Below are 14,248 nucleotides of genomic sequence, written 5' to 3' on the forward strand. Positions count from 1 at the left end.
AACGCATAACGCATAACGCATAACGCATAACGCATAACGCATAACGCATAACGCATAACGCATAACGCATAACGCATAACGCATAACGCATAACGCATAACGCATAACGCATAACGCATAACGCATAACGCATAACGCATAACGCATAACGCATAACGCATAACGCATAACGCATAACGCATAACGCATAACGCATAACGCATAACGCATAACGCATAACGCATAACGCATAACGCATAACGCATAACGCATAACGCATAACGCATAACGCATAACGCATAACGCATAACGCATAACGCATAACGCATAACGCATAACGCATAACGCATAACGCATAACGCATAACGCATAACGCATAACGCATAACGCATAACGCATAACGCATAACGCATAACGCATAACGCATAACGCATAACGCATAACGCATAACGCATAACGCATAACGCATAACGCATAACGCATAACGCATAACGCATAACGCATAACGCATAACGCATAACGCATAACGCATAACGCATAACGCATAACGCATAACGCATAACGCATAACGCATAACGCATAACGCATAACGCATAACGCATAACGCATAACGCATAACGCATATCGCATAATGTTTGGGATTGGCTGAGTGCGTCAGGCACGTCGGCTCATTCATCTTTTCTCGATAACGCTATTGGCTGCCTTTCGAGTGACAGCGAGATCTAGGATCGATCAGCGTCTCGCGGAGGCATAGGCCAGCGCCGTCGATATCGATTACGTTCGATTATCGACCCGCGCTAAAGTGATTGGCGGATCGTCCGATCGATCCTCCAATCACGCGCTCGGCGGTTTTCGGCTAACGGTCAGCTGATCGACCGAAAATCACTTCGTTTTCGGTGTTTCTAACGATAACACGTAGTCACGAACATTGCTCTCACTCGCACTCGAAAGACATCGCGTCTGCTTGACCGGTTTTTCTAGTGTACGTCTATTCGCGCTCTTTATCGCTTCGTAAAGAACTGTACGCTAAGAAACGGCTACCTCTAGTTTACAACAAAACTCTTTATTGTAAAAGTTCATCCACGTACTTCGGGGTGTATTTACATTTCATTTCGCACAAGTTCGTTTGGGAGTCGACGATCCCAGTTCGGGAAAAATAAAGTGACGTTTTCTGTGAAGTGGTTCGTTCTCCCCTTTCTTGTCCGAAACATTTGGTCCTTCGAGCCGGATTCAGCGCTGCAGCTCCTCTGACAGTTATTATCCGTTTAATATTCAAATCTTCTCGTGCTTCAACCTCGTGCTACACAATGGCTGACCTCATCGAACATCAACATACCCTAGCTAGACGGATATCTCGCGTGGTGTCCAATATAAAGAAGAAGGGAAAGGCCAATATCTACCTGGAACTACTTCAGACTGGCCAAAAAATGCTCGATCAACTGTGGGATGACTATCGCCAGGGTGATACAGAGTTGAGATCTGCCGCTAAAATAGACAAGGAACTATTTGAAAGTCGCTATTTCGTTGAGGACGAATACGAGGAGACTCAAGAAGACTATACTGACCAGTACTCACTGCTACAATCATTGATTTCCCAATTCAAGGAATCTGCAACCGAAAAGGGATCAGAAAATTCAAAGCCAACGGTCGTCGAGACCGTTGCACCGAGGTCACGCGCCGTGTTGCCAAAAATGGGTCTTCCCATCTTTGGAGGTCAATACAAGGACTGGCCATCTTTTCGGGATTTATTTACTTCCCTCATCATCAACGATGTGACTCTTTCTCCTGTCGAACGCCTTCATTATTTGAAAGCCTGTATGAAGGGCAGCGCCGCGTCTCTTCTGAAAAACATCAAAACGACCGCTGATAACTTTAAAGTTGCTTGGGAAAAGTTAATAAGTCGATTCGAGAATCGCCGACTTCTGGTACAGGCTCAAATCAGACTACTTGCTTCACTATCTCCGGTCAAAAGGGAATCATCTATCGAATTGCAGCAGCTCTTTGATCAAACGTTCGACGCCATAGATGCCCTCGATAATCTGGATCGACCTGTCACGAACGCCGTCGACTGGGTAGTCGAATTGACCGTCGAAAGGTTGGATACTCAGTCTCATCGTGAGTGGGAAGATTTAGTGAGGCAATCTAAGGAGCTCCCGACTCTAGAGGATCTCCGAACGTTTATCGAAGGGCGCATACAAACCTGTGAGGCGTTAGAGGCTAAACGAAAGCAGCCTGATGAAGCCTCCCTCAACAAGAAATCCTCTTCCAAGGCCTTCAAGGTGCATCAGATATCGAAGGCGAACACTTCATTGCGGAACTGCAGCATCTGTCAAGGGGCGCACTTCGTCCTATTCTGCCCTCAATACAAGGAGAAGGATGCCGTCGAGCGGAAGGAAACGGCAAGTTCGCTGAAGCTTTGTCTAAACTGCCTGGGAAGGCATTCTATTAGTGACTGCAAGTCTGCCAAAAGATGTCAGAAGTGTGATGGGAAACATCACACGACCATCCACGATGCCGAGTCAACGGGAGCTGTAGTACAGCACATCTCTACTCACGTGAGTCGACCTTCCTCTGTACTTCTCAGTACCGCTCGCGTGACAGTTTCAGGCTCCGGCGGACACGGCTTCCAAGCTCGCTCACTAATAGACCCCGGCAGCGAGGTTTCGCTCATTTCTGAGGCCCTGGCTCAGCGGCTCGGCGTCAAGAGGAGTCAAGCTCGGGTTCCTCTGCTCGGAGTCGGAGGGGCCAAGGCGAAGTTCACGAGAGGAAAATCTACACTGGTCCTCTCCTCTCACTGCGACGGGGACGTCAAATTCCAGATTCCGGTCTACATTATATCTGAGCTCTCTCGCTACAGGCCTCGAAATCTACCTGCTGTCGTCGAGTGGCCGCACGTACAAGGGTTGACCCTTGCTGATCCTGCCTACCATCTTGCTGATCCAGTCGATGTTCTGCTTGGAGCTGATTCTTATAACCTCATACTTCGTGAGGGTGTCAAACGAGGGCCGCCTCATACTCCAGTGGCTCAGGAGACCGCACTTGGCTGGATACTGACGGGAGGAGTCGACTCGGAAGGCGGCGGCGAGGCAGCAGGTAGACTAGAGGTACCAGTACATCACTGTAATGTAGACCGCGAATTAATGGAAATGTTGAGCAGATTCTGGGAACAGGAGGAGATCGACACTTCGATCCCACACACAGCAGACGACCAACGGGCGGAGGAACACTTCGTTACCACTCACCTTCGTCAACCTGATGGCAGATTCTCGGTGCGACTACCATTCAGCAGCGCACCTGAGCTAGGAGACTCCCGTCGCATAGCATTGCGAACTCTGGAGTCTCTAAACGGCAGGTTTCGGCGATCTGCCGAATTCCAGGCAGCCTACACCGAGTTCCTGAAGGCCTACGAAACGCTGGGGCATATGGCAGCGGCGCAACATCCGATTCCGAGCAACGGGTACTACCTCCCTCATCACGGAGTGTTGCGAGAGGCCAGCGCAACGACTAAGTTGCGAGTTGTCTTCAACGGATCCATGCCCTCTTCCAATGGGAAATCCATTAATGACTTCCTTCTCCGAGGTCCTAACCTGCTCCCAAATCTCGCCGACGTCCTGCTAAGGTGGCGTCGGCACGCTTTTGTGTTTTCAGCCGACATCGAGAAGATGTATCGGCAGATACTTGTCCACCCTGAAGATCGGCAATGGCAGCGGATCTTGTGGCAGCCTGAAAAAAGGGGAGGAGTCATTGATTACGAGCTGAGCACCGTCACTTACGGGCTCGCGTGTGCACCCTACCTTGCAATTCGGTGTTTACACCAGCTGGCCAAGGTGGAGGAGCAGCGGTATCCTCGTGGCTCTCGCATAGTACTACGAGACATCTATATGGACGATGTTCTCGCCGGAGCTGACTCCCTTTCTGAGGCAAGGCGACAACAAACGGAACTTCGAGAGCTTCTCATGGCGGGCGGATTCCCACTTCGCAAGTGGGCCTCCAACTCAAGGGGTCTGTTAGACGGACTCTCCAGCGACGAGCGGAAGGGAATCGTTGAATGGGATTCTCCAACCCATCACAGCGTCCTCGGCATAAAATGGCTACCTTCCGCTGACTGTTTTCAGGTTACCGCTGTGACTTCTCTAAAAAACGCAGGGTTCACTAAACGCTCTGTGCTCAGCGGAACAGCCCAGCTGTTCGACCCTCTCGGATGGCTGGCTCCAGTCACCATCGTCGCCAAGGTCCTAATGCAGTCGTTGTGGCTCCTAAAGGTCGACTGGGATACACCGTTGCCAGAAAAGGAGGAGGTGATGTGGCAGCAGTTCCAGCATCAACTCCCTGCACTACAGACTATTCGAGTCCCGCGATGGCTCGGAACCAATTCTGCCACGCAGCCTCTCGAAATCCATGGGTTCGCTGATGCATCCGAGCGAGCCTACGCAGCCGTGGTGTATTCCCGGACCATTAACGCTCAAGGAGTCGTGACAGTCTCCATGATTGTCGCCAAATCCAAGGTGGCTCCTTTGAAGCGGGTGTCTCTGCCCAGATTGGAGCTCTGCGCAGCTTTCCTGCTAGCCAGGCTCGTCGAGCACGTCACTAAGGCGCTCGATTGGCAAGAGGTCGATCTACACCTCTGGTCGGACTCATCCGTGGCACTCAGCTGGATCCGGGGGCATCCTTCTCGCTGGCCGACTTACGTGGCGAATAGGGTGGCTGAAATCCAGAGGATGCTGCCGCTAGCCCAGTGGCACCACGTGAGGAGCGCTGAAAATCCAGCTGATTGCGCTTCTCGAGGCCTGTCTCCCGCTGAGCTTCCCAGGTTCCAACTGTGGTGGCGAGGACCCGAGTGGCTCTCCTCACCAGATCCTCTCCCCGCTGTACCGGCCGAGGAGGCAACCCACGAGGACGAGGAACTGAAGGCACATCACGTGACCGCCCAGCGGGAGAAAACATCCGGCACGTTAATCGAGCGCTTCTCGAATCTAACGCGCCTGTTTCGAGTCCTGGCCTGGTGTCGTCGCTGGGCCCCTAGAAATCGAAAACCAGAATCAGTTATCACTGCTACCGAAATGCAGGAAGTCAAATTGATTCTCCTGCGCTTGGAGCAGTCCGCTTCATTCTCCGAGGACATCGCCACTCTCCGCAGGAATCAACCCGTGGCTGCTAAAAGCAGATTGGCCAAACTCTGCCCATTCCTGGATAAGGACGGAGTCTTAAGAGTCGGAGGCCGCCTACAAGCTGCCAACCTTGCGTACGACCGGACGCATCCAGCTATTCTCCCTGACGAATCCCCTCTGGCTAAGTTGTGGGTCGACGCTGCTCACAAACGATGCCTGCACGGGGGGACGCAGCTTACCCTGGCGACGCTACGCCAGGAGTGCTGGATTCTCAGAGGTCGCCCAATGGTAAAACACTGTATCCACCAATGCACCGTTTGTATTCGCTGGAAAGGGCAAACCGCCCAGCCAAAAATGGGAAACCTCCCACCAGCAAGAATAACACCGTGTCGTCCCTTTTTCAGATCTGGTGTCGATTATGCAGGACCAATACACCTTCGGGCTGGTCGGGGTCGTGGTCAGCTCACAGTTAAAGGATACATCGCCGTGTTCATCTGCCTTGTCACCAAGGCCGTGCACCTGGAGGCTGTGTCGGATGGATCGACCGAAACCTTCCTCGCTGCACTACGACGCTTTATCTCACGGCGAGGTCGCTGCCTAGAGCTGTACAGCGACTGCGGACGCAATTTCGTCGGCGCCAATCACGAGCTGCGCTCACTACTCCGAGAATCGACACAACAGGGAGGCGGTCCCTTCGCCGCAGCCTCCAGGGAAGGCATTTCCTGGAAATTCAACCCACCGTCTGCTCCACACTTTGGAGGAATCTGGGAAGCGGCGGTGAAATCCGTTAAGCATCACCTCCGTCGGATCATCGGCGAGCAGCGATTGACCTTTGAGGAGCTGACCACGCTCCTGACTGGCATCGAGGCTTGTTTAAACTCTAGACCTTTACAGCCGTTGTCCGACGACCCTGAGGATCCAGCAGCGCTGACTCCGGGACATTTCCTGATCGGGGAACCGCTCATCGCTCTTCCAGAGCCCAGCCTCGAGGAGCTTCCCGTCTCACGGTTATCTCGATGGCAGTTGATCCAGCAACTTCAACAGCACTTCTGGAAACGCTGGTCTCGGGAGTATTTGAACACCTTGCAGACCAGAGGCAAGTGGCGTAAAACCAAAATTTTGATAAAGTCAGGACTTCTCTGCCTAGTTAAAAGTGAAATTCTACCTCCTACGCAATGGCCTCTCGCTCGTGTTGTTCACATACACCCTGGACCAGACGGCTCAGTTCGAGTTGCTACTGTCCGTACCTCAACTTCGCAATTTCTTCGTCCAGTACACAAGCTGATTCCTTTGTTAGCCCCTGACGACGAAGAGACGAGTACGAGGAGGGAACACGAGGCTGGACTCTCGAGCGACTCTCCCGATCAGTAGCTATTTTCACAAGCACAGAAAGCACGTGTTCGTCATACTGCACTTAATCCAGATTTCATTTTCGATTCACTTACCTCTGTACCACTTCCATCTTCACTGTAAATTCTCATTTCATCATCCATTAGTACACTTCACTTTTACTACGCTTCGTTTTTTTTTGGATACTACACTGGATGCCCTACGTTGCTGGCCCATTCAGCTCACCCAGCATCGCCTGACGTCATCGTCCTCCTGATTGGCCACAGTCTCTAGCCTCTCTAGTATTCAGTTTCGTCATTGGCGGACGAGGCGGGCGGAATGTTTGGGATTGGCTGAGTGCGTCAGGCACGTCGGCTCATTCATCTTTTCTCGATAACGCTATTGGCTGCCTTTCGAGTGACAGCGAGATCTAGGATCGATCAGCGTCTCGCGGAGGCATAGGCCAGCGCCGTCGATATCGATTACGTTCGATTATCGACCCGCGCTAAAGTGATTGGCGGATCGTCCGATCGATCCTCCAATCACGCGCTCGGCGGTTTTCGGCTAACGGTCAGCTGATCGACCGAAAATCACTTCGTTTTCGGTGTTTCTAACGATAACACGTAGTCACGAACATTGCTCTCACTCGCACTCGAAAGACATCGCGTCTGCTTGACCGGTTTTTCTAGTGTACGTCTATTCGCGCTCTTTATCGCTTCGTAAAGAACTGTACGCTAAGAAACGGCTACCTCTAGTTTACAACAAAACTCTTTATTGTAAAAGTTCATCCACGTACTTCGGGGTGTATTTACATTTCATTTCGCACAAGTTCGTTTGGGAGTCGACGATCCCAGTTCGGGAAAAATAAAGTGACGTTTTCTGTGAAGTGGTTCGTTCTCCCCTTTCTTGTCCGAAACACATAACGTATAACGCTTAACGCATAACGCATAACGCATAACGCATAACGCATAACGCATAACGCATAACGCATAACGCATAACGCATAACGCATAACGCATAACGCATAACGCATAACGCATAACGCATAACGCATAACGCATAACGCATAACGCATAACGCATGGTGCATAACGCATAACGCATAACGCATATCGCATAACGCATAACGCATAACGCATAACGCATAACGCATAACGCATAACGCATGGTGCATAACGCATAACGCATAACGCATATCGCATAACGCATAACGCATAACGCATAACGCATAACGCATAACGCATAACGCATAACGCATAACGCATAACGCATAACGCATAACGCATAACGCATAACGCATAACGCATAACGCATAACGCATAACGCATAACGCATAACGCATAACGCATAACGCATAACGCATAACGCATAACGCATAACGCATAACGCATAACGCATAACGCATAACGCATAACGCATAACGCATAACGCATAACGCATAACGCATAACGCATAACGCATAACGCATAACGCATAACGCATAACGCATAACGCATAACGCATAACGCATAACGCATAACGCATAACGCATAACGCATAACGCATGACGCATAACGCATAACGCATAACGCATAACGCATAACGCATAACGCATAACGCATAACGCATAACGCATAACGCATAACGCATAACGCATAACGCATAACGCATAACGCATAACGCATAACGCATAACGCATAACGCATAACGCATAACGCATAACGCATAACGCATAACGCATAACGCATGACGCATAACGCATAACGCATAACGCATAACGCATAACGCATAACGCATAACGCATAACGCATAACGCATAACGCATAACGCATAACGCATAACGCATAACGCATAACGCATAACGCATAACGCATAACGCATAACGCATAACGCATAACGCATAACGCATAACGCATAACGCATAACGCATAACGCATAACGCATAACGCATAACGCATAACGCATAACGCATAACGCATAACGCATAACGCATAACGCATAACGCATAACGCATAACGCATAACGCATAACGCATAACGCATATCGCATAACGTATAACGCTTAACGCATAACGCATAACGCATAACGCATAAGGCATAACGCGTAACGCATAACGGATAACGCATAACGGATAACGCATGGTGCATAACGCATAACGCATAACGCATAACGCATAACGCATAACGCATAACGCATAACGCATAACGCATAACGCATAACGCATAACGCATAACGCATAAGGCATAACGCATAACGCATAACGCATAACGCATAACGCATAACGCATAACGCATAACGCATAACGCATAACGCATAACGCATAACGCATAACGCATAACGCATAACGCATAACGCATAACGCATAACGCATAACGCATAACGCATAACGCATAACGCATAACGCATAACGCATAACGCATAACGCATAACGCATAACGCATAACGCATAACGCATAACGCATAACGCATAACGCATAACGCATAACGCATAACGCATAACGCATAACGCATAACGCATAACGCATAACGCATAACGCATAACGCATAACGCATAACGTTCAATGAAAAAGTCATAACGCATAACGCATATCGCATAACCCGTAAAGCACAACGCATAACACATAACGCATAACACATAACGCATAACGCATAACGCATAACGCATAACGCATAACGCATAACGCATAACGCATAACGCATAACGCATAACGCATAACGCATAACGCATAACGCATAACGCATAACGCATAACGCATAACGCATAACGCATAACGCATAACGCATAACGCATAACGCATAACGCATAACGCATAACGCATAAGGCATAACGCATAACGCATAACGCATAACGCATAACGCATAACGCATAACGCATAACGCATAACGCATAACGCATAACGCATAACGCATAACGCATAACGCATAACGCATAACGCATAACGCATAACGTTCAATGAAAAAGTCATAACGCATAACGCATATCGCATAACCCGTAAAGCACAACGCATAACACATAACGCATAACGCATAACGCATAACGTTCAATGAAAAAGTCATAACGCATAACGCATATCGCATAACCCGTAAAGCACAACGCATAACACATAACGCATAACACATAACGCATAACGCATAACGCATAACGCATAACGCATAACGCATAACGCATAACGCATAACGCATAACGCATAACGCATAACGCATAACGCATAACGCATAACGCATAACGCATAACGCATAACGCATAACGCATAACGCATAACGCATAACGCATAACGCATAACGCATAACGCATAACGCATAACGCATAACGCATAACGCATAACGTTCAATGAAAAAGTCATAACGCATAACGCATATCGCATAACGCATAACGCATAACGCATAACGCATAACGCATAACGCATAACGCATAACGCATAACGCATAACGCATAACGCATAACGCATAACGCATAACGCATAACGCATAACGCATAACGCATAACGCATAACGCATAACGCATAACGCATAACGCATAACGCATAACGCATAACGCATAACGCATAACGCATGACGCATAACGCATGACGCATAACGCATAACGCATGACGCATGACGCATAACGCATCACGCATAACGCATAACGCATAACGCATAACGCATAACGCATAACGCATAACGCATAACGCATAACGCATAACGCATAACGCATAACGCATAACGCATAACGCATAACGCATAACGCATAACGCATAACGCATAACGCATAACGCATAACGCATAACGCATAACGCATAACGCATAACGCATAACGCATAACGCATAACGCATAACGCATAACGCATAACGCATAACGCATCACGCATAACGCATAACGCATAACGCATAACGCATAACGCATAACGCATAACGCATAACGCATAACGCATAACGCATAACGCATAACGCATAACGCATAACGCATAACGCATAACGCATAACGCATAACGCATAACGCATAACGCATAACGCATAACGCATAACGCATAACGCATAACGCATAACGCATAACGCATAACGCATAACGCATAACGCATAACGCATAACGCATAACGCATAACGCATAACGCATAACGCATAACGCATAACGCATAACGCATAACGCATAACGCATAACGCATAACGCATAACGCATAACGCATAACGCATAACGCATAACGCATAACGCATAACGCATAACGCATAACGCATAACGCATAACGCATAACGCATAACGCATAACGCATAACGCATAACGCATATCGCATAACGTATAACGCTTAACGCATAACGCATAACGCATAACGCATAACGCATAACGCATAACGCATAACGCATAACGCATAACGCATAACGCATAACGCATAACGCATAACGCATAACGCATAACGCATAACGCATAACGCATAACGCATAACGCATAACGCATAACGCATAACGCATAACGCATAACGCATAACGCATAACGCATAACGCATATCGCATAACGTATAACGCTTAACGCATAACGCATAACGCATAACGCATAAGGCATAACGCGTAACGCATAACGGATAACGCATAACGGATAACGCATGGTGCATAACGCATAACGCATAACGCATAACGCATAACGCATAACGCATAACGCATAACGCATAACGCATAACGCATAACGCATAAGGCATAACGCATAACGCATAACGCATAACGCATAACGCATAACGCATAACGCATAACGCATAACGCATAACGCATAACGCATAACGCATAACGCATAACGCATAACGCATAACGCATAACGCATAACGCATAACGCATAACGCATAACGCATAACGCATAACGCATAACGCATAACGCATAACGTTCAATGAAAAAGTCATAACGCATAACGCATATCGCATAACGCATAACGCATAACGCATAACGCATAACGCATAACGCATAACGCATAACGCATAACGCATAACGCATAACGCATAACGCATAACGCATAACGCATAACGCATAACGCATAACGCATAACGCATAACGCATAACGCATAACGCATAACGCATAACGCATAACGCATAACGCATAACGCATAACGCATAACGCATAACGCATAACGCATAACGCATAACGCATAACGCATAACGCATAACGCATAACGCATAACGCATAACGCATAACGCATAACGCATAACGCATAACGCATAACGCATAACGCATAACGCATAACGCATAACGCATAACGCATAACGCATAACGCATAACGCATAACGCATAACGCATAACGCATAACGCATAACGCATAACGCATAACGCATAACGCATAACGCATAACGCATAACGCATAACGCATGACGCATAACGCATGACGCATGACGCATGACGCATGACGCATGACGCATAACGCATCACGCATAACGCATAACGCATAACGCATAACGCATAACGCATAACGCATAACGCATAACGCATAACGCATAACGCATAACGCATAACGCATAACGCATAACGCATAACGCATAACGCATAACGCATAACGCATAACGCATAACGCATAACGCATAACGCATAACGCATAACGCATAACGCATAACGCATAACGCATAACGCATAACGCATAACGCATAACGCATAACGCATAACGCATAACGCATAACGCATAACGCATAACGCATAACGCATAACGCATAACGCATAACGCATAACGCATAACGCATAACGCATAACGCATAACGCATAACGCATAACGCATAACGCATAACGCATAACGCATAACGCATAACGCATAACGCATAACGCATAACGCATAACGCATAACGCATAACGCATAACGCATAACGCATAACGCATAACGCATAACGCATAACGCATAACGCATAACGCATAACGCATAACGCATAACGCATAACGCATAACGCATAACGCATAACGCATAACGCATAACGCATAACGCATAACGCATAACGCATAACGCATAACGCATAACGCATAACGCATAACGCATAACGCATAACGCATAACGCATAACGCATAACGCATAACGCATAACGCATAACGCATAACGCATAACGCATAACGCATAACGCATAACGCATATCGCATAACGCATAACGCATAACGCATAACGCATAACGCATAACGCATAACGCATAACGCATAACGCATAACGCATAACGCATAACGCATAACGCATAACGCATAACGCATAACGCATAACGCATAACGCATAACGCATAACGCATAACGCATAACGCATAACGCATAACGCATATCGCATAACGTATAACGCTTAACGCATAACGCATAACGCATAACGCATAAGGCATAACGCGTAACGCATAACGGATAACGCATAACGGATAACGCATGGTGCATAACGCATAACGCATAACGCATAACGCATAACGCATAACGCATAACGCATAACGCATAACGCATAACGCATAACGCATAAGGCATAACGCATAACGCATAACGCATAACGCATAACGCATAACGCATAACGCATAACGCATAACGCATAACGCATAACGCATAACGCATAACGCATAACGCATAACGCATAACGCATAACGCATAACGCATAACGCATAACGCATAACGCATAACGCATAACGCATAACGCATAACGTTCAATGAAAAAGTCATAACGCATAACGCATATCGCATAACGCATAACGCATAACGCATAACGCATAACGCATAACGCATAACGCATAACGCATAACGCATAACGCATAACGCATAACGCATAACGCATAACGCATAACGCATAACGCATAACGCATAACGCATAACGCATAACGCATAACGCATAACGCATAACGCATAACGCATAACGCATAACGCATAACGCATAACGCATAACGCATAACGCATAACGCATAACGCATAACGCATAACGCATAACGCATAACGCATAACGCATAACGCATAACGCATAACGCATAACGCATAACGCATAACGCATAACGCATAACGCATAACGCATAACGCATAACGCATAACGCATAACGCATAACGCATAACGCATAACGCATAACGCATAACGCATAACGCATAACGCATAACGCATAACGCATAACGCATAACGCATGACGCATAACGCATGACGCATGACGCATGACGCATGACGCATGACGCATAACGCATCACGCATAACGCATAACGCATAACGCATAACGCATAACGCATAACGCATAACGCATAACGCATAACGCATAACGCATAACGCATAACGCATAACGCATAACGCATAACGCATAACGCATAACGCATAACGCATAACGCATAACGCATAACGCATAACGCATAACGCATAACGCATAACGCATAACGCATAACGCATAACGCATAACGCATAACGCATAACGCATAACGCATAACGCATAACGCATAACGCATAACGCATAACGCATAACGCATAACGCATAACGCATAACGCATAACGCATAACGCATAACGCATAACGCATAACGCATAACGCATAACGCATAACGCATAACGCATAACGCATAACGCATAACGCATATCGCATAACCCGTAAAGCACAACGCATAACACATAACGCATAACACATAACGCATAACGCATAACGCATAACGCATAACGCATAACGCATAACGCATAACGCATAACGCATAACGCATAACGCATAACGCATAACGCATAACGCATAACGCATAACGCATAACACATAACGCATAACGCATAACACATAACGCATAACGCATATCGCATATCGCATAACGTATAACGCTTAACGCATAACGCGTAACGCGTAACGCGTAACGCATAACGCATAACGCATAACGCATAACGCATAACGCATAACGCATAACGCATAACGCATAACGCATAACGCATAACGCATAACGCATAA

At 47.4% G+C, this 14,248-nt stretch overlaps 1 protein-coding gene across 1 annotated transcript; it reads left to right on the plus strand.

The window, feature by feature from the left end:
• The first annotated feature begins 1,286 nt into the window (after positions 1-1,286).
• On the plus strand, positions 1,287-6,458 carry LOC143220078 (uncharacterized). The gene has a single exon (XM_076445815.1). It carries the CDS (start codon positions 1,287-1,289, stop codon positions 6,456-6,458), a length of 5,172 nt encoding a protein of 1,723 aa, XP_076301930.1.
• The last annotated feature ends 7,790 nt before the right edge of the window (positions 6,459-14,248 follow it).

This window comes from Lasioglossum baleicum, unplaced genomic scaffold, assembly GCF_051020765.1.
Source record: "Lasioglossum baleicum unplaced genomic scaffold, iyLasBale1 scaffold0168, whole genome shotgun sequence".
Lineage (NCBI taxonomy): Eukaryota > Metazoa > Arthropoda > Insecta > Hymenoptera > Halictidae > Lasioglossum > Lasioglossum baleicum.

Bases quoted from the DNA above. Each gene is read 5' to 3' on its own strand.
- LOC143220078 (XM_076445815.1), top strand. From the start codon at position 1,287: ATGGCTGACCTCATCGAACATCAACATACCCTAGCTAGACGGATATCT.